The 27076-nt window shown below is 36.1% G+C and overlaps 7 protein-coding genes and 2 non-coding genes across 15 annotated transcripts in view; 5 read left to right on the top strand and 4 right to left on the bottom strand.

The window, feature by feature from the left end:
• Positions 1 to 625: 625 nt before the first annotated feature.
• Positions 626 to 15317, bottom strand: LOC111444777 (40S ribosomal protein S15a-1). Of its 2 annotated transcripts, none has more exons than XM_023082821.1 (4): positions 15314 to 15317; positions 1331 to 1468; positions 1081 to 1241; positions 626 to 984 (listed from the first exon to the last, which is right to left on the bottom strand). In XM_023082821.1, exons 2-4 carry the CDS (start codon positions 1461 to 1463, stop codon positions 886 to 888), a joined length of 393 nt encoding a protein of 130 aa, XP_022938589.1. In that variant the 5' UTR covers positions 1464 to 1468; positions 15314 to 15317; the 3' UTR covers positions 626 to 885. The 2 variants fall into 2 exon arrangements, with proteins under 2 accessions (XP_022938589.1, XP_022938588.1); XM_023082820.1 differs by lacking the exon at positions 15314 to 15317 and adding an exon at positions 2032 to 2171.
• LOC111444774 (transcription factor bHLH112-like) lies at positions 4997 to 8677 on the top strand. 3 transcript variants are annotated; one of them, XM_023082818.1, is made up of 9 exons: positions 4997 to 5287; positions 5775 to 5832; positions 6942 to 7039; positions 7288 to 7376; positions 7494 to 7577; positions 7691 to 7765; positions 7868 to 7933; positions 8305 to 8352; positions 8469 to 8677. In XM_023082818.1, exons 2-9 carry the CDS (start codon positions 5801 to 5803, stop codon positions 8574 to 8576), a joined length of 600 nt encoding a protein of 199 aa, XP_022938586.1. In that variant the 5' UTR covers positions 4997 to 5287; positions 5775 to 5800; the 3' UTR covers positions 8577 to 8677. The 3 variants fall into 3 exon arrangements, with proteins under 3 accessions (XP_022938586.1, XP_022938585.1, XP_022938584.1); XM_023082817.1 differs by having other exon boundaries at positions 4999 to 5287; positions 5772 to 5832; positions 7685 to 7765; XM_023082816.1 differs by having other exon boundaries at positions 5001 to 5287; positions 7685 to 7765.
• On the top strand, positions 9111 to 12023 carry LOC111444776 (actin-depolymerizing factor 2-like). The gene is made up of 3 exons (XM_023082819.1): positions 9111 to 9297; positions 11265 to 11530; positions 11627 to 12023. The coding sequence occupies exons 1-3, from the start codon at positions 9295 to 9297 to the stop codon at positions 11781 to 11783; spliced, it is 426 nt and encodes a 141-aa protein (XP_022938587.1). The 5' UTR covers positions 9111 to 9294; the 3' UTR covers positions 11784 to 12023.
• Positions 12669 to 12740, top strand: TRNAC-GCA. Its single transcript has one exon. It is a non-coding gene; the product is annotated as a tRNA-Cys (tRNA).
• TRNAC-GCA lies at positions 13114 to 13185 on the top strand. Its single transcript has one exon. It is a non-coding gene; the product is annotated as a tRNA-Cys (tRNA).
• LOC111444773 (elongator complex protein 1) lies at positions 13727 to 19564 on the bottom strand. Of its 3 annotated transcripts, none has more exons than XM_023082815.1 (6): positions 19242 to 19564; positions 18771 to 19092; positions 15351 to 18405; positions 14456 to 14554; positions 14047 to 14375; positions 13727 to 13971 (listed from the first exon to the last, which is right to left on the bottom strand). In XM_023082815.1, exons 1-5 carry the CDS (start codon positions 19398 to 19400, stop codon positions 14060 to 14062), a joined length of 3951 nt encoding a protein of 1316 aa, XP_022938583.1. In that variant the 5' UTR covers positions 19401 to 19564; the 3' UTR covers positions 13727 to 13971; positions 14047 to 14059. The 3 variants fall into 3 exon arrangements, with proteins under 3 accessions (XP_022938583.1, XP_022938582.1, XP_022938580.1); XM_023082814.1 differs by having other exon boundaries at positions 13727 to 13978; positions 14057 to 14375; XM_023082812.1 differs by having other exon boundaries at positions 14057 to 14375.
• A 422-nt stretch (positions 19565 to 19986) lies between these two features.
• LOC111445244 (enoyl-CoA delta isomerase 1, peroxisomal) lies at positions 19987 to 20983 on the bottom strand. The gene has a single exon (XM_023083511.1). The coding sequence runs from the start codon at positions 20797 to 20799 to the stop codon at positions 20083 to 20085; it is 717 nt and encodes a 238-aa protein (XP_022939279.1). The 5' UTR covers positions 20800 to 20983; the 3' UTR covers positions 19987 to 20082.
• Positions 20984 to 22132: 1149 nt separating this feature from the next.
• On the bottom strand, positions 22133 to 26070 carry LOC111445608 (UDP-glucuronic acid decarboxylase 6-like). Of its 2 annotated transcripts, none has more exons than XM_023084106.1 (13): positions 25907 to 26070; positions 25342 to 25456; positions 24741 to 24827; positions 24502 to 24589; positions 24300 to 24391; positions 24158 to 24222; positions 23993 to 24081; positions 23165 to 23242; positions 22986 to 23079; positions 22832 to 22898; positions 22685 to 22748; positions 22568 to 22608; positions 22133 to 22502 (listed from the first exon to the last, which is right to left on the bottom strand). In XM_023084106.1, exons 2-13 carry the CDS (start codon positions 25429 to 25431, stop codon positions 22317 to 22319), a joined length of 1041 nt encoding a protein of 346 aa, XP_022939874.1. In that variant the 5' UTR covers positions 25432 to 25456; positions 25907 to 26070; the 3' UTR covers positions 22133 to 22316. The 2 variants fall into 2 exon arrangements, with proteins under 2 accessions (XP_022939874.1, XP_022939875.1); XM_023084107.1 differs by lacking the exon at positions 25907 to 26070 and adding an exon at positions 25615 to 25759.
• An 872-nt stretch (positions 26071 to 26942) lies between these two features.
• The window catches only part of LOC111445281 (dolichyl-diphosphooligosaccharide--protein glycosyltransferase subunit 4A), a 1092-nt gene continuing 958 nt past the window's right edge, over positions 26943 to 27076 (top strand). The window contains exon 1 of the transcript XR_002710807.1: positions 26943 to 27043. The gene's annotated coding sequence lies outside the window, so the exon portion shown is untranslated. The remainder of the gene's footprint in view (positions 27044 to 27076) is intronic.

The raw sequence follows: 27076 nt of genomic DNA, 5'->3' as shown, positions 1-27076 counted from the left end.
ATGCCCAGAACCTTGGTTCCGTCAACGACATATCTCCGACGACGTTGAATTAACGCTCTCGTGAACAACTCAACCGCAAAACGGTGTCGTAGCCCGTGAGACGTATGCAAAATTGAATAGGTGCAAGAAATTTGGCTTACAAATAAAAAGGAACAAATCAATTTCGCCTCCAATAAATTTTCACTGGCTTTCAATATATGAAATATTTCATTATAGATATAACTGTACAAATAATGAATCCTTGTCAATAGCAAGGATAAGCAGTAAAGAGTTACAATTAACTCGATGAGTCGAGACATCCCACTCGGTTAAGAGATCAACGGTTCAAAAAGTAGACAATGTATGAACTCATATCTTAATACCGCGATTATGAACTCATATCAACCATGGCACCTAGTTGTCCAGAAAGGCAGACCACTTCCTAGTAGTCATCAACTGGAATGCTTTATTTTATTTTACTAATCAATCAGTAGATAACATATTTCTTAACCATGATTCATTCAAGCAAAAAATGACCATAAACATCGAGATAGCTTGCTTACGCATAAGGTTGCCGAAGTGCCAAACCATACGCACAAGCAAGCTATACAACAAACAAATTGATGGTGTGGGAAGATCAATGTGCTTCGAGAAAATTGCAATCGATTCAGAAGCTTGACCAACTACAACAATTTCAGTTTTCATTACGGTAAACAAATAGAACTAATAGATTAAGAAAAGGCTCATTAAACAATATCAACGTCTTCAAAAAGAATGCAGGCCAAATCCTGTATCCTCCCACTAACCAAAACGGCAACTAAAACAAAACAGGACTCTCTACTGCTTCCCATTTAAGTTCAAAGGTGCAGAAAATACCGAATGAAGAAATAAATCTCACGTCATTGCTTAGTAGAAGAAGCCAAGCACTTTACCGCCAACGTTCTTTCTTCTGGCCTCTTCATGATCCATGATTCCCGCAGATGTTGTCAACACAATGAATCCAAACTGTAAACGTTCGATAATCGTTATTGTAAGAGTTTGGCTTAGGCAAAAAACACAGTAATCAGGAGCATAATACTAGAAATAAAGAAAAAAAAATACCTGTCTTGAGGGTAGCAACCTTGCAGTCCAACCTTCAATCTCCTTGACACCCACATCAAAACGGGGACTAATGACACCACATTTGTTGAGTCTCCCATTCAGTTCAACGACGATTTTGCCTGACCTATGATCATCAACGTACTCAAATTCCCCAATGTATCCTATAACAATGAAATTTTGAATAGAATTAAAATCAAAGAGGTTTAAAGTGCAAAGAATGAGATTGACCGAATTTCTTAATAATGAATACCATGCTTCTGCATAACAAGAAGAAACTTGATGATAACTTTGGAAGATGGCCTTATCATGACCTGGCGCTTCCCCCGTTTCTCAGCATTGTACATGCTTTTAAGAGCATCATTCAGAACACTCACACGCACCATTGTTACTGCAAATACGTAAATCCCCACATTTCAAGTTAAGTATGTCGCAAAATTAGACTTAACAACTAGAAAGATCATTTTATCATCTTACAAACTGGCAGTCACCACTCTTAGACCCAAATAATGCGAATATCGTTCCCAATTCGTAAAACCCTAGTTCAAATGGGAATCATTAAATAACAAAACAAGCCATAAGATTAATTAACAAACCATACAATCAACCCTTCATCGACTGACGGCTTAAAAGAATCACTATATCGTCCTATACAAACTGCCAGCCACCACTCTTGGAACCGAATAATGTGTATATCGTTCCCAATTCCTAAAACCCTAGTTTTAATGGGAACCATTAAATAACAAGAAAATCTATGAGATTAATCAACAAATCATGCAATCAACCCTGTCCGGCGACTTCCAAGTTCTCTCTCGAACAGTATATAAATTCGACGTATATACTTAAACCATCAACTAGAACAAGTAATTGAACATAAAAGATGAAAGACAAAACAAATTTCTAGATTACAACGTCAGTAGCGATAGAAAATGAAGGGCAGAAGAAACCACGTACAGAACAGAAGAAACGGAAGTTGCAGGGGCGACACCAAATGGGGGACGACTAGGGCTTCTTTCCACAGCTGAGAGAGAAGAGAAAGGAATAAAACCCTAGCGTATTTATACTACGTTAAAAATATATCTAAATTCGCTCTGCGGCCCCAATTCCGATCTCACCAATTGGGCCGAGCGGGAAGCTTTTTTTTTTCTTAAAAAAAAAAAAATCAAATTACATGTCTTCGGCCCACATATTTATTACTGATTTTTTGTTAATTTTAATTATTTACTTTCAAGATGTATTTTTTGTTTCATATATATATATATATATATTCCAATAACTTTAACCAAATTTATAATCCCATCCGACTGCTACTATGGACGGATATTATTATTTATAAACTGTCATCATCGTTAAAATTTTAAAACTAGTCTAATTAATAAGAGGTTTTCTCTGATGTCACACATTGGTTGGAGTGGTTGGAAAAGAGGACAAATCACCATTTATAAGGGTGTAGAAACCTTTCTTAAGCAGACATGTTTCGTTCTCCTGTTGATCTGCGCCGTTACATTTTTACCCTCCTTATAAAAAAAATGTTTCGTTCTCCGGTTGAGAATTTCATGATAAAAGTTTTTATTAAAATAAAAATGACAAAAAACAATGAATGAGCTAAATTTATTAATTTTAGACCGTGGTATAAAATATAAAATTTACAAATTTGCTTAGACTTGGACTATGAATTTTCTGCAGAACACTGCAATCAACCAAAAAATGCGATCAAAAGAGAAGAAGATGCTGCCAATTTCCGAGTCTGAGGTGTGTCAATCGCTCTCTGTATTTTCGTTCGATCCCGTCGCTCAATTTGACATTTCTCTGTAGATTTTTCACGGAAGACAGTTGCTGTTCGGTCTCTATCTATGTTTTTTTTTTTTTTCACTCTGAATCAGTATACATTTTCATGTTCAAGAGCCCATTCATTTTAATATTGCAACTATGCGAAAACGGAGCTTGATTTTGGACTACAAACGATACGAAAAGGAATCACCCGGCTTTATGGAAAGATACAAAGATTAGAAGCCAAATCCATTTGACATTTTAAAAATTTTCCATGTTGTCAACTCCATTTTTATAAATATTGTTTGACTAATTTTTCAGCTTCAGAATCCGACACATGGAATCTTGCTCCCTTTGAAGAGAAGACAACCAGAAGCTTGCTGTCTTTTGATGGACAGAAAAATGTTAGTACTCTGTAATGCTTGATAGACAAAACATTTTGTTGATGATTGGCTTACACTTGAAAATGTGAGCTCATATAATCTGCATAGTTAGAATTGGGTAATCTGTATTTAGATTGTAGATTTATGATTATGAACGTCTTCTAAGAGTTAAGTTTATATTCATATAGCCTAAGATTTTGGTTTGGCTTCTAAATTTGGGTTTCATAAGTTTAATCTGTGAACTAAACACCCTTTTATGGATAGGTATTACCAGCTAGATTATCTAGAATTAGAAGATTATAGAGTCGGTGTTAAGGAGAACTAATGGTTGGTTCTACTTGTTAATATGTATTAGAACAATGACGTATACTACAATCCTAAATAGCTGATCTCAAATAGAAAACACCCTTCCATAATAGAATTGATTTCCATATGAAGATATTTTTTTCTTATAATTTGTCTGTATATGTGCAGCTATTATTGTTCTTCCATATGTCATGCTCTAAAGCTGTTTTGGTTAGTGGTGAATGTATAGAAATATTCAACAATATGGTGATGAATGAACTTATAACCTGAGAAGACAATTATGCTGATAGGTTTCATACTCATTGATTATTCAGAGTGATTATACTGTGATCTTCATGAAATGTAGGGACTAAAATCTTGCTTGCCTATCATTTACTGATAATCATGTGATCTTGGATCTCTACTTTCTGTCATACTAGTTTGAATTCTTGTGAATTTAAGGTTGTATATTTGATTGTGATAATTAGAAAATTTAGGCCACTGTTAAAGAATTAGGCTTAGTGGGCATCCCATTAATTAGCTTTTTTTCTTTGGCTCTTATTTATTTCTAGATGTTTTGTAGTTTTCTAACAAAGTTAAAAGGGACTAGAAGATGGCTGTGAGATCCCACATCGGTTGGAGAGGGGACGAAACATTCCTTATAAGGGTGTGGAAACCTCTCCCTAGTAGACACGTTTTTAAACCGTAAGGCTGATAGTGATATGTAACGGGCCAAAGCGGATAATATTTGTTAGCGGTGGGCTTAAACTGTTACAATGGCTGAACTGGAATGATTTAAAATGGATCCATGGTGTAAACACATCTAAATAATCTCCATTTCTTAGTTCAGGTTAGGAATATGATCTTATTATTATTGTTTTAGGTCCTCTATGATTACTTATTTTATTGTTAAAGTTGAAATTAGATAGTATGCACTCTATAATGGTATATAATGCATAAACTTTGTCATAATTATTTGGACTAATGTACAATTTTATATAGTTTTGTACGCTAATTTATACTAACCTATGAAAGGAGATCCAAATTTTATATAGTTTTATATCTATATTTGACTAGCTATACTATCCACCTATCCTGCAATTATCTGTATGAATCAAACCAAGTCAAATTTGGTGAAAGCGAAACCAAACAGATAGCTACAAAATTTGCCAAAATTTAGATGTAAAGCCGACCCTCTTCTCACTCTGCAAGGTTCTTAGTCAGTTGGTCGTTTTATATGCCTTTCATACATTGAATATGCTTGTGATATTAGAACTCTCTATGAAAGGGAAATTTTCATCCTCGCACTCAACAGATCTTGTTCTTATTTTCTATAACAATCACAGTTATAATAGACAATAAAATCTCATTGTTTGCAGCTTATTGATTCTGTTTTAAAAATATATATTACCAACAGTTACAGATTCATCACTCCATTATGTACAGTAAAATATTGTTTACTCTGACCATGAGTTGATTTTAGTATGCTTGTATTATTAAATCATCAATTTGAATCTCTTTTCATATAAAAAAAAATGGTTATCAAACCAAGTTAATTTAACGTGCATTTTCTTTTCTGAGTAAATAACTTGCTATCCAGCAAAAGGGCGAGTTACCAAAGTGCCCCAAACTCTCACTCTCTTAATATATATGCATTTTGTGCTTGTGGGCTCCTTCAGGTTATATTGTTGCCTTTGTTGATTCATGCCTATAGAACCACCTGTCGAGTTGGTAACGCAAGAAAGCGAGCTCGTGCTTGGTGCTGCTGAGAGGTGAGAATCAGGGAATGAAATTTCTTTGTTCACTACAATTCATTTTTATTTCAGTTTTCGAGAAAATTTTGGAGATTATGGATTCTGAAAGAAAAATAATTTAAACTAATAGAACTATTATGGTTGAAGAGTGAATTCAGTCTATTGATCCTCTTCTTCTCCCCTTCCTCCTATTAGGATTACTATTTGGAATACATAGGGAAATACAGCTTTTGATATTTGATTTGTAGATCTGGCCATTGACTCTGAAATTCAGAGAGGTTCTCTGTAAGCTTGTTGTTCCATTCCAAGAACAAGGAGGTTGAAAGATATTGGTGGGGAAGCGTTCTTGATCAGTTTCTTACATTGAGAAATTCTATTCTTTCATCGATAGTGTACGATATGTTTATTGTATATATATACTTAACATGATGGCTTAAATGACAAGATGTTTTCTTAATAAATTTGTTGCATGGTAACTTCTCACTTATAAATTTCTTTGTAGCAGGACACAGTGAGATTTTACTGGTTAACATGGATGTTCCATCGCAGGTGGTTAATTATTAGTATGTATCAGTTCTCTCTCTCTCTGTCTCTCTCTCTTTTTCATTCGTTTCTTGTATGACCATAGTTTGATGAGGTAACAAGGGCATGGACTTATGTTAGGATAATTACTCGTTTATTTTTCCTTTTTGAGGGAGAACTTCATAGGAAAGAACGAGGGAAACTTGGGGCATATATAAGCAATGATCTAAAATCCGTTCGTTTGGGTTTGAACTACTTTTATTGGAATGTTATCTAATCAACTTCATCACTTTCTAGGTGTTTACCACTTAGCACTGATCGGTCATGGCACATATAATGTAACAGTCTAAGCCCACCACTAACAAATATTTTTCATTTTGATCCGTTACGTATCGTTGTCAGCCTTATGGTTTTAAAACGCGTTTGCTAGGGAGAGGTTTCCACATTCTTATCAGAAATGTTTTGTTCCCCTCTCCAATCGATATGGGATCTCACAATCTACCCCCTTGGGGGGCTAGCATCCTCGCTGGCACACTGCCTAGTGTCTGCCTCTGATACCATTTGTAACAACCCAAACCCACCGTTAGCAAATATTGTCCACTTTGGCCCGTTGCATATCGCCATCAGCCTCACGGTTATAAAAATGTGTTTGTTAGGGAGAGGTTTCCACTCTTATTAGAAATGTTTTGTTCCCCTCTCCAACTGACGTGGATCTCACGTATAAAAACCAAACTCCCTAAATACTAGGCCAACTTTCTTTTAATGCTCCTTAACTATTACTTCTTCTTCCATTTTCCGTTTTCTTCTTTGATGGAGTGACTGGTGAGATGAGTCTTAAAGGATGAACCATGAAGGCTTACAAAAATATCGACCTTCTTATTTGAACATAACTAAGTATTATATTATGACAGCTATACCCTCTTGCTTGTTTTCTATCAAACTCTACCAATAAGCTAGAATGGACACCTTGGCAAATGTCGAGAAGTAGGGGCTTCGGATCTTTAGAGATAACATTGAAAGTCCTGGGATTAATTCTAAGTTGACGAACTTAATTAGAGATAAAGAGAGAAAAATTATATATCTATAGATCTATGCATTCACACATACATATGTCTTAATCTTCCTCAAAAAGTTTGTTGATTAACTACAGTGGCTTCTGTCTGGAGTCCAAATTATTCAACAATGATGGCCAGCTAAAAGGTGAAGGCTTCACTATTCCTTGTCAGCACCCTATTACCTACCAGCCAGGTAGTCAGTTTCTTCTTGATTTTCTTATATGGGTTAATGTTCTTCCTGATTTTTCCTGATTTCATGTTTGCTTTCCCTCATATTTCTACCAACTACTTCAAGAATGATTGCACTAAACGACATAACATAATATCATTTGATTTTCATCATTACGTTGCCCTATGTAACTCTGTAATTTTGGTTAACAAAATTCTGAACTTCAAAGGCCACTTTTGAGTGGGGTAATAATTGTGTTCTGTTTGCGGAAGGTTGCAATGCAAGTAACTCCATGACTGAAAATGTTTCACCACAGTCGGTATTGTTTCCCAAGAAGATTTCTTTTCCGCAGAATGAATCGGTAAAACCTCATTCCCTCTAATGATTTCCCTGCTTTCTTTTAAAACTTCAACTTTCCATGGATTTACTGCTTCTACTGAAAAACTTTGTGTACTCCTTCAACCTTCTGGCCTAATAGCATGCAAAGAAACGCGAGTTCTTCGCCCAGAAAGGCGTACAAGCAGCCCCATATGATCTGGCAGGGGATAACAAGAGAATGAAGGTCAGTGCCTTTGATTAATATAAACAAGAACAAGAACAGCCTAAGGATGGGGTAGAGTGAACCCCTCCCAAAGTTGTACACTTTCATTTCTCTTTTATTGCTTGTAGTTGCAGGAACCAGTAAGGAGAAGCCAAAGGCTTAGTGATAAAATTACTGCCCTTCAAAAGCTGGTTTCCCCTTACGGCAAGGTTGGTATTTTATTTTCTTCTTAAAGTAGACTATAAAATAACATATGAATATGAAGTAATTCCTTTTCTTAAACAGAATTTCATTTTGTTAACTTATTGTAGACTGATACCGCATCTGTTCTTCAAGAAGCCTGTCTTTATATCAAATTCGTTCAAGAACACATTCAGGTACAATTCACTGAGACACGAGCTTTCCCGTTACTTCCATAGTTTAAGTTCTTGTCTTTTTAAAATCATTTGTGTGAGATCTCACCTCGTTTGGGGAGGAGAACGAAACATTCTTTATAAGGGTGTGGAAACTCTCCCTAGCAGACGCATTTTAAAAACTTTGAGAAGAATCTCGAAAGGGAAAGTCCAAATAGAACAATATCTACTAGCGATAGGCTTAGGCTATTACAATTTCAATCCAAGTAAGCTGAGTAGACAAGGCACGGGAAGAATATAAACTTTAAAGTTTATTGCTTAAGTATTTTTGTTGGTTAAAAAAGGTGGCTTGAAGCTTGAAATTCATAGCTTTTTTTTTCCTGGCTTGGGAGCAGAATCTACTTCAGATGCAGAGTAGCGCATACAAAAACCTAAATCCTCAGGTAAAACTGTAAAAAATCTTCAGCTTCTTATGGTGAAATTTCAAGAGGAAGAAATAATTGTAAAAATTACTGCTCCATTTAAGGTGGGTCTGTCTGAAACTTTATCTTTTCTTCAGGGAACTCAACAGAGGCAAGGAAATCTAAGAAGTGAAGGACTATGTGTGGTTCCTGTGACTTTTACCCAGAAAATAGCCCTCGATAAGGACATAAATTTGGTGTCGTGAATTCAGTATGATGTATCAAAACGACGTGTCGGTTCACCAACCTTATTCTGTGGGCTAATTTCACGATGAATTAATTGCTACCGATCCTGCCATAATTATTATTATTATTATTATTATTGTAGTTTGAAATATAAATTAATTGAGTTATATTTATATAGTGAAAATAAAAAATAATAACCAATATGGAATAAAACAGTCGGTCAGTCGGAAAATCTTAAAAAATAATATTGAAATATAAATTGGAGTCCGTATAAAATTTTTAAAAAATTCCAAAAAATTAGGTTAATTGCCATAAAAGATGCATAAATTACAAAGTATATACCAAAAATGAATTTATTTTTTATAAATCAAATCAGCCGAAACGATGCCCACCGCAAAAATTAGGTGGAACCAAATAATTGGTAGAATGTTCGGATTTTTAACCGTCTCGGTGACATTAGCAATCGCCCCCACCCCTGGGTGATCCGCTACCACAATTTTATTACTTTATTATTAATTAATTATTATTATTATTTGTAATTTATATTTATAATATTGGATTTTAATAATTAGCGTCGAATCTCTTTGCACAGCACAGCCCTCGTTTCCCATCCCATCGTCCTCCTCCCTTCACCCTCTCTTCTATCTTCTTTATCAACTCGCTTCTGGTTGCCCTAATTTTTCTCAGCCTTTCTCGCCATTTCTTTCGTCTTCTCGCCCCCATTATTTTCTCGGCAAAATGGTTAGTGTTCTTGCCTCTTCTATGCTTCGTTCCACTCATTTATATGTTTTTTTGTTGATTTTTCTTTCCATTTATTTGTTAATTTGTTTCTTTATTCTTCCTCTATTTGTTCATCTTTGTTGCTTTTCTCTCCGATCCGTGGAGTTCTTGGTTGATTAGAAACGGAATCCTTGTAAATCGCTGCACCGATTGGTGGTTAATTTGTTTTTCCTTCTCGATGATCATTTTTGGTCTGCTTGTTTATTGTTTGAATGGCCGTAGACTGTTGATTATGCTGACATATTAGTGCTTGATCTCTGTTCCCTTTTTTTTTTTTTTTTTTTTAATATCGATTGCCATGCACTTGTAAGCGTGTGGGTAAAAGCATTGGCCACCGTTGATGTAACGCGATTTATTATATTCTCGTACATTTGTTGCAATTTTCATTAGGACCTTGTAACTGTACTCTGTTCTCGAATTATAGTTATTTCAAGATTATGTAATAGAAAATTTGGACTGGTTCTTGTAAAAGGAGGATGCATCGGTCCAATTATTTTATTGATCTTTTAATTAATTTTGTAATTATTTTTTTCATTTTACTCATAAAAGGGGATAATCTCAGTGGTTTAAACACATGCATTTGTGTTGATGGATAATTAGTATCGTGATATTTTTCATTGCATGATCCTAAAGAGATGATGAATCCATAAAAAATAAAAAAATAAAAAAATAAAAAATAAAAAAATAAAAAAAATTATAATTTGGTAAGCTAGGAGTGCTTAACGATATGGTTTGAAGGGAAGAACTGAAGGATGTTGGATCGGAAAGGTAAACATCAAATTAACTATTTAAGTAGAGGTTTATTAGCGGAGTAGTCCATCTCATATTTGTACATTTTATCCTACGGTGCTTGTCACCATCACCATTAAATTCCTTCATGAATTTAAGATATTCCACTTGAGGAGAGTCTATGAGTCGCCCTCTCCTCCCTCATCTTGTTCATTCTTTGTTCTCTTCCATTATTTCTTAGTTTGTTTCTCCCTTATCACCATCACCATTAATGTGTGAATGTTGGGAAATGGGGATAGGAGGCTTGTTTGGCATAGACTAAAAAGTTGAGCATCAGAACTCGAAGGTGCATTTCGATTAGAAATTAAAAGGCAGCAGCTTTAGAATTTCAGGTAGGAGCTGGTTAAAGTATGCCTTCTTCACATTAAAGGACGGTCAAGTTTTACCGAAGGTTGTGTTCATACTGTAATGTCTTTTTTAGGGCTTCCTTTAAAGAAGCTAGGATCTAAGCACTTTGTTAACTCTTTTTTGAAAGGCCTTGGAGTAGGGAATATTGAATCGAAGAATGTGTTGCTATTATGTTTTATCTCTAAGTAGCTTTGGATATTTTCAAGAGTAAATGACCTGTTATGTTAAGAATTTATTTGGCTCTTTACTCTCTCGTGCTAGCAATATTTCTAGCAGTCCTTGGTTATAACACTGTCTAATGGAAATCTCTCTCTCTCTCTCTCTCTCTCTATACTTATAATTAACTCCGCTGCCTTTTTGGCTATGTCATTTGTCGACAATAATTTATAAGTACCTTCACTTCTCACTCTAGAGCTAGTTGGAGATAGACTTTTTCTTTCCATACTTCCTCCCCCAGGAAAAAGAATTAAGAAAAGAAGGAATCGGTAGTTGTTTAAATCGTTTGGTGGAGTAATTGTATTATTTTGTTGTATTTTAAAGATATGAAGCTTCACAGCCCCCAACACTATTTTCACACTCCAACCAGGTATCTGTTTATCAAATTTGAGCTGCATGGACGTATTTTCTAGCAAAGATGTGAACTCATTAGAGAAATGGGAAATTGGCCACTTTTCCTTCATCGTCTTTATCTAGCCTGCACTGGACTATTACTATGGTTGGGGTTCATGGGTACCATGGAGATTTAGTTTCTCTCAGTTCATAATTTATATTTGTGAATCAATCTTTCACAGGCAAATGCAGCATCCGGGATGGCTGTGCATGATGATTGCAAGCTTAGGTTTCTGGATTTGAAGGCCAAAAGAACCTTCCGTTTTATAGTATTCAAGATCGAAGAAAAACTGAAGCAGGTTGTGGTGGAAAAGCTTGGCGAGCCATCTCAAAGTTATGAGGACTTCGCTGCCAGCCTCCCTGCCGATGAATGCCGATATGCAGTCTATGATTTCGATTTTGTGACTGAAGAGAATTGCCAAAAGAGCAGGATTATATTCATTGCATGGTAAATGCACTACACAGCCTTCGCTCTCATTTTTGAAACGGGTTCTTTCATTTTATGAACATGCATTCTGACTCATGATTTATCACTTGTATTAAGGTCTCCTGATACATCAAAGGTGAGAAGCAAGATGATTTACGCAAGTTCCAAGGATAGGTTCAAGAGGGAGTTGGATGGCATCCAAGTGGAGTTGCAAGCAACTGATCCTACCGAGATGGGGCTTGACGTTATTAGAAGTCGGTCGGGGTCGGGTTAAGTCATTGTGATGCCAGAGCTGGTGGTGTTCATAGATTGTGGGCTCCAAACTTGCCTTTTATGATGCTATATGATAATATTGGCTTGTTCTTAAGAGGTTTTACCTAAGAATTTAAAGGATGACTGTTCTTTGGGTTTGGTGGATTTTAGTTGGATGGATATTTATGATATGCACAGGGTAAATATGGATCAATGCCAGTTTGGTTTTATCAGGAGAACCACTCGGAATAATTTTCAATGATTTTCGAGTTTCTACTCAAATCTCCTTGTGGTTTCATCTTCGTTTCATGACCCAATTAAATTGTGACCAAGGTTTGCTGTAAAGCTCCCGCTTGTGCTTTTTGGGAGACCGTAATTCACCTTATGGGATATTTTTAAACGCATTACTGCTAGCAATTATTTTGACTAAGATGAACTTTTCTCGGTGCAATCTCACAGACTAATTTATACTGTTTTTTCCTTCTGACTATTAGATTTATTTATTAATGCGATGATATATTTTTTTTAACTAGTTGAGTTGGGTATAGTTTGACATACACGTTACGTTTTTTAATTAACTAGTTGAGTTGAGTTGGGTATAGTTTGACATACATGTTAGGTTTTTTAATTAACTAGTTGAGTTGGGTATAGTAAGTAAATAAATCTTTGAACTATAATAGATTTAATAGATTTGTGATAAATTTGAGATCCAAAATTGTTTATTATCGGAAGTTTAGAAAGTAAAGTTGCAAATTCGGAACTATAATTGAAATTTTGCTAAATAAATAATTTGAGAAGGCAATTGTAAAAACTTTATGCGAATTCAATCGTTTCAACTGCAAGTTACTTAGTTTCAAACTTCTTAATTAGAGTTTTTATATAAAATATCGTAAATAACATCAACCAAGGGTCTATAGCTCAGTGGTAGAGCATTTGACTGCAGATCAAGAGGTCACCGGTTCGAACCCGGTTGGGCCCTTATTTCATCCTCTTCTTTATTTACCAATGTTTAGTGGGTCTTTTTTTCATTTTTCATTTTTCATTTTTCTTAAAGCAGCTGTATTCCAACCTATGAGTCACCGTTTAATTTTATTTTTATTAATTCTGCATAAATAAATAAAATTCTAATGACCTTTTCTTTTAAAATTATTAAAAAATTATAGCCAAAATTATCAATTGAATTTTTTAGAAAAGTTCGGTTGGCTAAATAATAATCAAATTTGTAAAATATAACAACCCATCTTACAGTTTAATTCTTAATCTGATGCTTTATATTGAATCATCTTTTCAAACGGAAAATTTAATGATTTTATTTAAATAAATTAAAAAAGAAAAAAATCATCATCAATCAAGGGTCTATAGCTCAGTGGTAGAGCATTTGACTGCAGATCAAGAGGTCGCCGGTTCGAACCCGATTAGGCCCTTTTTTCATCCCCTTTTTTATTTACCAATGTTTAGTGGGTCTTTTTTTTTCATTTTTTCTTAAAGCAGCTGTATTTCAAAGTATGAGTCACCGTTTAATTTTATTTTTATTATGATTTAAAAATTATCAATTGTGCAGGACAACTTCCCACAGGTAGACCTGCCACTTTTAACAATTATTCAAATAAATAAATTATAAAAAAATTATTTAAAAATTAGTCAAAATTATCAATTGAATTTTTTAGAAAAGTTCGGTCGGCTAAATAATAATCAAATTGAAAAACATAATAATCCATCTTCCAGTTTAATTTTTAATCCAATGCTTTGTAATGAATCATTTTGTCAAACGAAAAAAGGTTAGAAAAACAAAATAAAAATCATTCTTTTAAAATCATCAAATCTGTCTTTCACATTCATAATCTTGTTATTAAACAAACTGAAGAAGGAAAAAGAATAAATCATCATCAAACACTCTGATTCGGATTCTAACCACATTCTCTGGCTTAAGACTCACTGCTAGTGATGTCATAGTAGAAAGCAAAAAAAAAAAAAAAACTATAATTTTTTTCATAAATCTTCAAAAGATAAATCCAGTAATCACTTAAATAAGATCCTCATCTAAAATTTTCAACTCTCAGCATGAAGATCACTACTGATACAGAGATTCTAAAAGCAAAAGATTTCTGCAAAACTTGGATAGAATTCTATCAGAACTCATTCTTCTGCTCACCCAGACCTACCTACTCCAGTGCTTCAATTTGAAAGCAGGTTTCTTCCCTTAGTTTGAACTGAATACTGAATAAAAAAGAAAATTAGAACACAATTGAAAATGTTACAAGAAATAGTATCGAGCTTCGAGTTACCGAGGCTAACCAGTCATGAAGAGAGGAACACTTTAGAACGCCACGAGAAATCTTCCAATTTTTGGACTTCGCTTTTCAATGCTTGTACATAATTCTCCAATGTGTCTGCCTGTTCATTTATTGTATCACTAGAAACAGTATCATTTGCAAGGTTTACAGCAGCCATTTGTGAAAGTTGAAAGTTCTCTGCAGTTCGTTGGAGCTTCTTTGCAGTTTCTTCCTTTCCCAGCATCATAAGGGAAACCAATAAAGATTTAAGCTCAGACCTAGCCCCAGCAGTTAGAGACATGCCCTTTAAATGCTCAACAAGAGCCATCTCCTCTCCAGGACTACACGTGTAAAATAATATAATGTTATTTCATGAGCAACAAGATGCCATAGTTATAAGAAAAATCATCAGTTTAGATACCTTCCCGGACGAATTTTCCCCCTACTTTTCTGACGTTTTGCCTCTCTTGATTTCCTACCTGCAGTTGTGCTCATGGAAACAGTTGAACTCCTTCTACTCCTGTTCATAAAAATTTTTATAAGAGCTTCTGTTCGTAATTTGAGGATGGCTTTGCCAAATATAAGTAACAGCATCTTTCCAGGTTCACTCATAAAAGATATGTTAGCAGACTGATATTCCATCTTCGTCATGTTCAATCAAATAATAAGAGTTCGAAGAAATAAGGCTTGGCATGAAAAATGGAACTTCGAAGAAAGAGGAAAGATTATATTTTGAAAAAGAAAACAATGTGAAAAAAGAACGAGCAAAAAATTCCGACAGCTTTGTCCTGGATTAGCCAGTTATCCGAAACATAAAGTTTTAATGTTGCCACATCAAACTATACATACCATACATACAATATCAGCAGAATCAGTAAGGATCTATTGAAGAGTTCAGAAATTTTCCAAGTACAGGTAGATTAGGACCTCTAGGGGAGTAATTATACTAGAGAAGCACAAAAGAATGCTTCGTTCAAGGTTTTAAAATACGTCTACTAGGAAGAGGTTTCCACACCCTTATAAGGAATGCTTCGTTCCGCTCTCCAACCGATGTGGGAACTCACATTACACCCCCCTTGGGGGCCAGTGTCCTTGATGGCACATCGCCCGGTATCTGACACTGATACCATTTGTAACATACAACCTTTAGAGTCAAGAAACAACATTCAGGGGAGACTTTAGCAAACACTAAAGGTTAAACTTCCAAAGGTTATATAGCCAAACACAAGTACCTTATTTATATAGCAAACACGGATAGACTTCGTAAATATCAAAGAACAGCAAAGCAGTATGATAAAGAAGCGTAGAATACATACCCAGCTGAGTAAGCACTCATTCCACTCAAATTACTGCTAGCTTCTGACGCAGTATCATCATCAAAATTATTCATTGAACTTTCCTCTGCCTTGATTTTAGCAGCAAGAAGTAGTCTTCTCTGCCGAACAGCTAAGTATCGAGTTAAATATTTCCCGACTTTCTCCAATCCTTCCTCATATTCACCAATAAGCAAGCTTGCACATTCGACAGATGCATTCTTCATTTCTGAAACTAAATCTTCTCTCTGATGCATAAAAGCAATTCTCAAAGCCTCTTCCCAGTCCCTAGCACTAATTAACAACCCCATCCCACGGTTAATATCCCTACAGTACTCCAGGGCAATTGTAGCAGCTTCACCTGGTTTACCAAGAGCTTGAAGCTCTTCACAAAGTTCATGAGCCAATTGTAATATCTCGTCTTCTCTCATTTTAAGCAATCCAGCGACTATAAACACCTGCCTCCAGTTACCACTAGCACGATATGATTGCAAAGCCTTTTCCAAATTGAAACAGCAGAGATAAGTTTCTGCAGCATCCTCAAAACTTTTTTCATCACTGAGATAATCACCCCAGGCCTCAAGGACTAATTTCTTCTTGGCATCATCTGTGATCAACTTAAGTCCCAAAGGGAATAGCTGAGGTTGTTTCTTCATTAGGTTCATACAATCAGAAAAATGATCCTCCCCAGCTGAAACTATATGATTTAAAGCTTTCTCAGATCTTGACAATCTTAGGTCAATATTATAGCACATTAGGAGGAATGGCATCTTCTCCAATTCCTGAAGATAAGGGATAAATTCTTTTGGATCCCGCTGTGAGTTTATTGCCACAATAGCAGCAAGTTTTAAATCATAAAGGCCTAACGCAGTATCAAAAACAGCATCGGCATCAGACAACCATAAGAGATGTTTAAGAGCTTCTTCAGAAGAAGGATAAGATGTTCTCCTCGGGTCATCAGAATTTAACAGTTCAATTTCACGTATGACTTTTATCCTCTCCAAAGCTTCTTCAAGTGCTGGCGGATCACTACGTGCAAGGGTGGTCAAAATGCATAGTTCTCTTGCTGGACTTTCCATCATATGCTCCTCAACAGCCCTCCTTATGGCCAATAGGACTGAAGAAACCTTGTTTTCTACATAAGAATCTTTGGATACTCTCAGTGCTCCAACTTTATTGTCATCCATGCATGAATTGGATGTGAAGTTTTTATACAAGGTCTCCGTTACATTTTCGTTCTTTATGGCACAAACAAATTCAGTGATGTGGCTAAAATTATTAACTTGCTTCACAAAATCTGCCGCAGACTGGATAAATGTCTGTAAACCGCAGTAATCAACAATGACATTAAAATCTATCCTATGGCGCCTAACCATAAGAAGTGCATCTCTAAAGCGTCTTTGAATCAATGCATTAGTGATAGATGCGAGTACCAACTTTCTTGGATATATGCACTCTAGATTTCCTCGAGCTGTTTGTAATATTACAGCAGCAGCATCACCATGTAGAACACCAACAATTTTGGCGCTTCTTTCCCATATATAAATAAAGTTTCTACCTTCTTCTTTGCATTTGTTACTAGCTTGGAAAAAGTTGTATTCCTCGTCTATTTTCTTATGCAAAACATCCAGAATGTCGAGAATACAGAGCATATCCTGTTTAGTTCCTAAAATCAAATGCGTAGTTATTTGGTCACCCAAATTTGAGTAAAAAGAGAAACCACTACAATTGTTGCAGACTACCATCCTATTCAAATGAACCCTCCCAACATCATCAAGTCCAAAAAGAAGGGGCTTTAATAACCCATTATTATCCACCAAAGCCACGCTCATCCAGGGACAAGATGATGAAAAACTCTTATCCTCCTGCTTCAAAAATTCACGAGAAAAGCCTGACCCTGATGCATACTTAAGAATTTCCCCACCATTAAGCTGGAGAAATGCAGTACAGTTCTCAGCAGGATTTGAAGCTACACAGATGACTGGTCCTTCAATAAATTTTCGATTAGAAATCCTTGCATGCCAAGCAGAACATGTAGGTAAACCTGGAACATGATCCTTAGAACATTCAAGATCAATTTCCAATAAACAAAATCCAAGAGGCTCCTCGTTTGGGGAGCCTTGAGAGACATAATTATAGTCGTCAGACCCATAATGAGAAACAACAAGAAGTTTATGCACGTCCAACCACACAAATTGCTGAAAGGAGCCAAATGTTGATTCAAAAGATGAAGCTTCAACATAAAATTCCTTTCCTTCTAGTTCTTCCCAGAAATCAGCTCCAGGAAACTCAACAGTGCATAAACGCCCGTCTGATAAGAAGGCAGCCAAACAACTCTTGGAATTCTTAGAATAAAAGGCCACATCACGGACAGCACTTGAAAATTTCAAGCTGAATAAATACAGAGGAGGTGGCATGAGTGATAAAGAAAGAGGGGTCACTAGTATCTTTGCATCATCAATGACCAATGCTGTTGAGTTCTCCATGATAGCTGAAATCCATATAAAGTTGTACATTGTAATTTGTCCATGAACAGTCCAACAAAATAACTGAAGGGGCCTTGTTGGATCCCATACAAAACTAACCATATCCTGCTTTGAGTACCGAATTTCATGCTTCAAGTACCAATGATTATTGCTGAAAAACCAGACTTTTACAGAATCATAATTTTCACATCTAACAATAGCAGCAAGAAGATCTGAACTGCAATTCCACTTCAAAAGTTCAACTTTTGCACTATTTTTCTCGTTAATATGAAAAGAACTTCTTTCTAATCCATTCCTTTCAAAAAATACTACAGTAGGACATTCAATTTCACTTTTCTTATCATAAACAGCTGCAATTTTGGCTCCACTGGGCATCCAATCCAAAACTCCTTCCACAAAGTTTTTAAATTCAGATGAAGCATGCAAGGAACCTCCATCCCGCTCCCAGATCTTGAGCTTCTTGAGTGAAGTATTAGAATTTTCGACATCACTTAGTGTCGCAAAGTATTTTCCATCACCTCGCCAAGAAATGGAACTTTCAAAATCATTTTGTTCTGAAAAATTTGGTTCACCTGAAAACACAATCCAACCATATATTAACTAATATTCAGAAATTGAAACCATTTCTAATGTTACCATGGATGGTCCTTAAAATGACCAGAGAACAACAAGGAGCACCTTGCAGCCAACGTCATCAAGTAGTTAAATGTGTGCTCAAAAGTCATCGGTTAAACAAAGTTCATCAACTCTATGGAAATAGCAAGTGGCATAATGAAAAGAAAAAAGCTCTACGAAAAGGTCATTATTTTGTTATCAGTGAGCCAGGTGCATATAAATTTGGTATACACCGCAATACACATGTTGAGATAGGTAAGATATAACAAAAAATACCCCCTTCATTAAAGTATGGAAGAACTCCTTACGTACGTCAACACACCTTCAGGAAAATCCTCGAGAGTGTTCTCATACATCAAATCCCAATCATGAGTCATTACTAAAATCTGCCGAAGCCCAGAAATTATGCATAACAAATCACCATCTGGACTAGGTGAGATGCGTTTCACACCACCCTCCACCCTGCCAACAACTTCACTCCCACTGCCATCCACGGAAAACAGCAAAAGAAGTCCACTGCGAGTTCCCACTATCAGGGCTTCTTTCTCCATCAAATAATCAAAGGACGTAACACAGTCCCCAGTTTCCACGTCTATATGATGAACTTCCGCAGGCAACATGGCTACGCTCTTCATTCTTTCATTCTGATACATCGAACAGAAAAACGCGAATAACAAGCATATTTAGCACAGTAAAACATCGAAACCTCATAGAATTGATTCGATAAAAAAAATAAAAAAAATAAAAAAACAGAAAGAAGACGAATTTGAAAAGCGAGAAGGTTAGAACTCACATGGAACGAAGTAAGCTGAGTAGTGTATACGAAATTGGCGGAGGAAAGAAAGAAGAGACGATTCCGCTCAATGTCGAAGGCGGAGAACTGTACAACTTCTTCATCGGTCTGCAATTCGAGATTGAGAGAGCTCTCGGTGTAAAGCTTCAAGTTATTCATCTCGGAACACAGAAATCTCGAATCTTCAGAGAGAGCTGGGGTTTTTTTAGGGTTTTAGGGAATTGAAGCCTTCGAAGAAGAGGAACTTTTCACGGCGGCGGTTGCTGCCAGGTTATTTATATAACCTAGTTCCTCCGATCGGTCAGTGGGAATTTTAGCCCATATTATTAGAAACAACACCGCCCTTATGTTCATCGCTACAGTTAGTGGCAGAGCATGTTAATAAGTTGGCTAATGAAGGGTATTTTTGTCACGTTCGTCAAGTGAAGTGACTCGGCATGACGGGTATAGCCGGTTAATTTTTCCCACTCGCTTAATTTCACATCCAATTATTTGAATAATATCCTCTTAATTAATTATATGGTGAAATGTATTTAAATTAATTAATTTGACATTTAATTACATGTGTATGTATCCTAAAAACCACATGCCAATATGTTAGTTTATCAACTTTTAACATTAATTCTAATATTTTTAATTTTTAATTTTATTTTTTAAGGTAGGAAAAAAAAAAAAAAAGACCAAGGACGATTTCGGTGATATATATATATTTTTTTCAAATAAATATTGTCCTGATTTTTATTTAGTACATTTAGGGTTTACATATATTTAATGCATTTAATTTTACCAACATAGACGATAAAACCCACCCATCCCCTGTCAGTCTGCCACCGAATTGGCGTCAGAGCTTTGCAACGGAGCAACGGGCTCCAATGACATTCAGAACCTCAGAGAGAAGCTCCATCCGATTCCCGGCGTAAATGTGGCCGTCCCATTTCCTCGCCACCAATTCCTCCGCCAATTTCACGGCAGCTGTGACGGTCTCCGCCGCACCATCGTGCGCCGATTCAATAATTCCCATTTCCAGAGCCCTATCCGCCGTCAGTTTCGGCGCTTTCAAAACGACGTCGCGTCGAACAGACGCTGTTCCTATTTTGCTCTTGACCAGAACCGTAAACCACGACGGAATCACTCGACGAATGTCGAGTTCGCTCATGTACAGAAATCCACGATCTCTCCTCATCAGGATGTAATCGTGACTCATCGCGAAAAGGAAGCCGGCGGCCGACGCATGACCGGTAACGGCGGCGATCGTCGGCATCGGAAGCGTGATTAGGTCGGATACGACAGATTTTAACTTATCGTCCATCAGAATCATTTTATCCATTGAGCTCTTCGCCCAATCGATATCGTAGCCATTAGAGAAGAACTTACCTTCTGCGGTGGTGATTAGGGCGAAACTAGCGGAATTTCCAGCGACAACAGCGGATTCAGCCTCAGAGCGAACTTGACGAACAGAGGATTGAATAGCATCTAGAAGATTGAGATTGAGTCTGTGCTCACCGGGACCAGTTAGGGTTAGAAGAAAGATATTCCCTCTTCTCTGCAACGAACACATTTTTTCTGAGCGTCGCCGAGCGGTAGAGGATCGAGATGAACCCTAACGGAATTTCGCCGGTAGAAAATGACACTCTGCGGACGGCAGGTTTTTCAAAGAGAGCGATTGGGACGTCGGCGGCTATTGCAGCCTTTTGTAGATCATTGATGGAAATGTGAACATAAATAAACTATCGGCGGTAGGTGAAATTTAATCTTTTTGGTCGGCATTAATTTTAAATACTCATTTTCCAGGAAAACAAATGTTTTTTATTTGACGAAATCATAAATGAGAGTATAATCCACGTATACCGTTCAATAAAAAAAATAATTTATTTGATTGAAATAAATATAATTAGTCAGAGTTTAATTTTTATTGACTACGTGTATTGTATTTTTAAATAATTGTATTTTATTAATAAAGATAATTTAAGTATTTTAATAAAAGAATTTAGATATTTTATTAATAAATAATTAGATATTTTAAATGTCTGGCCTATTATTTCGAAAGAGTATCTTATCTCCGACAAAGAGTTGTGTTCAGTATTTCATCCATTGAGTTTTAAATATTCAAAATTAAATCATTCATTTCAAATTTCAAAATTTAAACTATTTAATGGTTGGTTGGTTTGACCCAACTTTATTAAAAAAAATAATAATTTTTAATTACTTTGGTCTATAACTTAAAATTAAAAGATTAAAGCTTAATCATAGTCATTATTTCTTATTATTTAACAAATACGTGTCATAGTGTATATCATATGTGAAAATAAGTGTGCATAAGAGCTACAAAATTTAATAGGTGTAAATTATTTACAATTATTTAAGGCATATTTGAAACTTATTTTTTCTCACTTATTATATAAATTGTGCTCGCAAATATTTTATTTATTTTTTAGTCTAATCTATAACATTGAAATATCTAGCAATGGACGGAATTGGATGTCTTAACCAATTTAATTATATTCAAGTTAATTATGTTTAATTATGTTTAGTGGTACTTTTGATTTTTTTCTAAAAAAATATTATTTTTTATAGTTACGTATTAAATTTGACATCTTAAAAGTTTATGAAACATAAGAATATGATTAAAGAAATATAATATTTAATTGCTGTTGAATTTAATTTCAATTTTAAAATTATTCCAACAATTATGTTAATTCGTTACCAAACAAATATAATATTTAATTTGCTGTTAAATTAAGTAGGTAAATTAAGAATTTAATTTAAAATTTAAAATTATTCCAACAAATATGTTAATTCGTTACAAAAAAAATTATGTCAGTTCTAAAAAAAATATTACAATCATTTTTTATTTCTACTAGAAATTTGCCTTCTAATTCAATGCGGTCGGATAAACGCCATGATTTAAAAGCGTCTTTATATATATATGAATGTGTGTGAGCCAAACTGTCACTTATTCTAAATAAAGAACAACGAGATATCAAAGGACACAATCTCCTCTCAAAACTTCCATTCATTCTCTTGAAAACTCTTCACTCGGGCGACCCGGTGTGATTATACGGAGGTTTAACGAGCTTAGTTCTTTCTCGGGACTTCGAGTCTAGTTCGGAAATCATCCTCCATGAGAGGAAGTCCGTCCTTCAACTTGATCTTTGGCTCCCATCCAAGCAACTCCTTTGCTTTCGTGATGTCGGGCTTCCTTTGGCGAGGATCATCGGGCGTGTTCTCCACCATGATGATCTCAACACCAGGATTGATCAGCTGCACCGTTGAGATCTCTCAGTCTCTATTGTAATTGAAGAACATCTTTTAGTAGCTAAATTTACCTCTTTTACTGTCTCCGCCAGTTCGAGCATCGTGAATTCACCTGAATCGCAGATAAAAAGAAGTTTAGGGTAGATCGAGAGGGAGACGCTTATCTAGGAGAAAAGCAAATGAAAGACCTGGGTTTCCAATGTTGATCGGTCCAGTGTTATCGCCTTCCATTAGCCGAATGAGGCCATCGACCTTGATTCACGAGTTAAAAAGCTGATAATTGGTATGGATGTATGAATCTATATGCAAATGAACCCGAAGCGAGATTTCCTTACCATGTCAGAGACATAACAGAAACTTCGTGTTTGTGTTCCGGGTGCTTGAACTGTCAAAGGCTCGCCACTGCACATTGCATGAAGAATCTTACAAGTATTGAAGATGAACGATGACACTACTTGGGCGAGAAGATTGTATGGAGACTAGACTTACCGGATTGCTTGAGCAATGAAGTTGCTGACGACACGACCATCGTCAATATTCATTCGGGGTCCATAGGTGTTAAAAATCCTTGCAATCCTGATCTCTGCCGTAGTAAATGTTCATTTAGAGAAAAGAGCAATGGCACAGAGAAAATGGAGTCCTTAATATGTGGGATCTGATAAACTCACCGATCCCATGTTGCCTGTGGTAATCAAACATCAGAGTTTCAGCCACTCGCTTGCCCTCATCATAGCAACTTCTCACACCTGCAAAAGTTTAACAAAACATAATATTCAATGATGCAGCGAACTGAGCCATTAACCGCTCAAGCCCACCGCTAACAGATATTGTCCGCTTTGGCCCGTTACGTATCGTCGTCAGCCTCACGGTTTTAAAACGCGTTTGTTAGGGAGAGGTTTCCACACCCTTATAAGAAATGCTTCGTTCCTCTCTCCAACCGATGTGGGATCTCATAATCCACCCCTTGGAGGCCAGCGTCCTTGCTGGCTCACCGCTCGGTGTCTGGCTTTGATACCATTTGTAACAGCTCAAGCCCACCGCTAACAGATATTGTCCGCTTTGGCCCGTTACGTATCGTCGTCAGCCTCACGGTTTTAAAACGCGTTTGTTAGGGAGAGGTTTCCACACCCTTATAAGAAATGCTTTGTTCCTCTCTCCAACCGATGTGGGATCTCATAATCCACCCCTTGGAGGCCAGCGTCCTTGCTGGCTCACCGCTCAGTGTCTGGCTTTGATACCATTTGTAACAGCTCAAGCCCACCGCTAACAGATATTGTCCGCTTTGGCCCGTTACATATCGCCATCAACCTCACGGTTTTAAAACATGTCTAATAAGGAGAGACTTCCACATCCTTATAAGGAATGTTTCGTTTCTCTCTCCAACCGACGTGAGATCTCACACACATGACGTGAGATCTCACACACATGAAACTGTTATTTGAATTCACATCATTCAAAATTACTGAACCAAACAAGATATTACATCTTTGAACTACCTATTGGATTGACATTTCCCCAGTAGCTTTCATCTTGAGGGTGAATGAGAGGATCACCGTATACCTCGGATGTCGACGTTAGCAAAATCCTATTCAACAAGGTCAATAAACAACAGAGCAGAAAAATATTTATGAACTGAGAGGTAGAATGGTGAGCTTGAAAACCTTGCTCCAACGCGCTTGGCAAGTCCCAACATGTTCAGTGTGCCAATTACATTCGTCTTAATAGTCTGTCAACACACCAATCAGAAGTTCAAATCATTTCAAATATGATGATAGATAGTATTTGACCGAAAACGATACGAACCTTTACAGGGTTGTACTTGTAGAAAATTGGAGACGCAGGGCAAGCAAGATGGTATATTTGGTCAACCTCAATCAACAATGGCTCAGTAACATCTGGGTTAGAAAAATTGAGGGATAGTGTCGATCAAGGAAGCAACAATATGAAGTTCACGAGCCTTCCAAGTAACATTAACACGAAAAAAAATAGAGAAAAAGAAGAATACCGTGTCGGATAAGCTCAAATCTAGGGTGGCCAATCCATTTTTTCAAGTTAACCTTCGATCCCGTGAAGTAGTTATCAGCAACAATAACCTAAAAGGCATAGAAACAGAATGTCAAAGCAACCAACACAATGCGTGTAATGCAGGGATTATAATCTCTTCTACACGTAATGAATTACACGAGGGTTCGATCAATAATCGAAAAAGTACAAAGAGTGCAGCTAAAGTACTGAAGAAGCTACCTCATTCTTCTCATTTTCCATCAATTTGTCCACCAGGTGTGAGCCAATAAACCCCGCTCCTCCAGTTACCAAAATTCTCATATTTGCCTGATGTCAAGCAAGACCACAATATTGGTTAAGGAATCGAACCAGGCTGAGACCACAATATTGGTTAAGGAAACGAACCAGGCTGAGTACGAGATTAAGGAAAAGAAAATAGCAATGAAAGCCTTCGAGTAACATTCAAGTTTATATTCGTAACAGCCCAAGCCCACCACTAGTAGATATTGTCCTCTTTAGGCTTTAGAGGACGCGTTGAGGGAAACCCCAAAAGGGAAAACCCAAAGAGGACAATATCGACTAGCGGTGGGCTTGAACTATTACAATTTTGATCCAAAATCTCCATTTTGGATTGAAACATCGTTTTCTTAACAGTCAAAGATGTCCTAAACCCCATCATGCTCATAAGCATTTTCGATCGATCCCCATTTTCGTAAGAACAATCATTGACATCACAATTATGAACCAAATGCAAAGTAAAGACCAACAGTTCTAAACATGAACAGGCTCCTCCCATTGTTGTTTTCTCAGATTCCAACCATGAACAAGAATCTGAAAATACCTGAAAAAATTTGGCACTTCTTAAAGGAGATGGAGTCGGTGGTGGCTTTGTGGAAGTTTGGGAACTTCCATTGGAACCCTCTTTAGCCATTACTCTCGGATCTTCACTTCAAACCCTGGATCATCAAGGTCATCAGAGATAGCTATTGAACTCCAAAAAAAATGCTTGAAAATTCTCATTAGAGACTCGGATTTGATGCAAATGAAGAGTTCATCGCTTAGGAAACGCAATAAAACAAAATCAAAGCAAAAACAACATAAAAAAGAATCGAACCCTTCAAAGCAATGCACCAAAATCTAAGTAGCTACCATCTATAGATATGAAGAACAAAACTACGAACATAAGAATCATTAGACCAAGCTGCAACGACTTGAAGAGCAAGAAAGTGAAGCAAAAAACTTCAAAAACACGAAAACTGGTAAGCTTTTCTGCAACGAAAGCGAGCACTCACCCATCCACCAAACAATTCCAGATCTAAATCTCACAGATGAGGGTTTTAAACAAGATTGATGAATGATTTAAACCTGCAATCAACTAAAGAAACACGATGTTACGAGATTTTTACCTTCGATTAGCCAAATCAAACTCTGAGGGCTTAAAATTTCCTTCCGTTTCGCCTTGGATTCGAAGGGTTTTAGCGCAAATTTATATAGAAACAGATATGGATTCACGATCCTATGATCGAAAATTGAGAACTGAGTTCAATTTGAATGAGTGTTACGTATCGAGATTAGCTTTTGTTTTTAGATTAATCATTTTTTTTTTATATATATAAAAATTAATTTCATTTCTTCTTTCTTTTTTTCGCCCGAAGAGCCACCTGTCTCCAAAAACAATTTATAATACAATTTGGCGCAGATTGTCAATACGTATTTAAAATATTAATTGTTTCTACTTAATTGTGCTAAATTGCAGTAAATACCCTTCAACTTTATGTTTATTCCAGAAAATGCCCATAATTTTTCTAAAATTTTAATAATATCCTTATCAATTTTTTAAAATTTCATCGTATCTAATAAGTTATTTAATTTAAAAGATTTAATATAATGTATTATATACATTTTAAATTTTATGGACCCACCAAAAATTTAAAACGAAAAAATTTATAGAGTAACCTTAAAATTACAAGTGTAATTATTTCGATAAAATTAGTATTTTTAATTATAGTAAGGTAGAAATGTGTATAGATCACGTGTCAAATGCGGACTGAATTTTTACATTATAAAAAGAAATTATGGCTGAATTTTGGTAGCTTAGCTGCCTAGTCACCGGCTGAGGACTACACGTGGGTCACATGCAAATTCCAGCTCAGCAATAGTAAATGGCAGGGGCAGGGGTTCTTAGTGTTTGCTGTTTTTTTCTCTTCAATTTAGTTCCAATCATTAGGGTTTGTATTTTGTTTTTTTTTTTTAAAAACCAGAATTTTGGATTGGGCTAAAATTTTAGAAAATTGTATTAAAATATAGATTTAAATATAGGAAAAATTAGAAAAAGGAAAAATTAATGAAATATTATTGGGCTGAATGAATTACTGAAGCCCAATAATACCAAAATTAATGGGCTAGGGCCCAAACGTCTGTTTGAGAAGGCTGCATCAAGTAGAAACGAGGTTCTTTTCCGTAGTCTACTGCATCTCGAAGAATTTCGTCGTCGGATCTTCTTTTTGACTTCGTGTTTCTCTCTCGACTGATTAGATCGGAAGGTAAAGTCGTCTTCCTTTTTTTTTTTTTTTTTT

The sequence above is a fragment of the Cucurbita moschata genome, unplaced genomic scaffold (genome assembly GCF_002738365.1).
Source record: "Cucurbita moschata cultivar Rifu unplaced genomic scaffold, Cmos_1.0 Cmo_Scf00007, whole genome shotgun sequence".
NCBI classification, from domain to species: Eukaryota; Viridiplantae; Streptophyta; class Magnoliopsida; order Cucurbitales; family Cucurbitaceae; genus Cucurbita; species Cucurbita moschata.
This window is presented reverse-complemented; position numbering and strand designations above follow the sequence as displayed.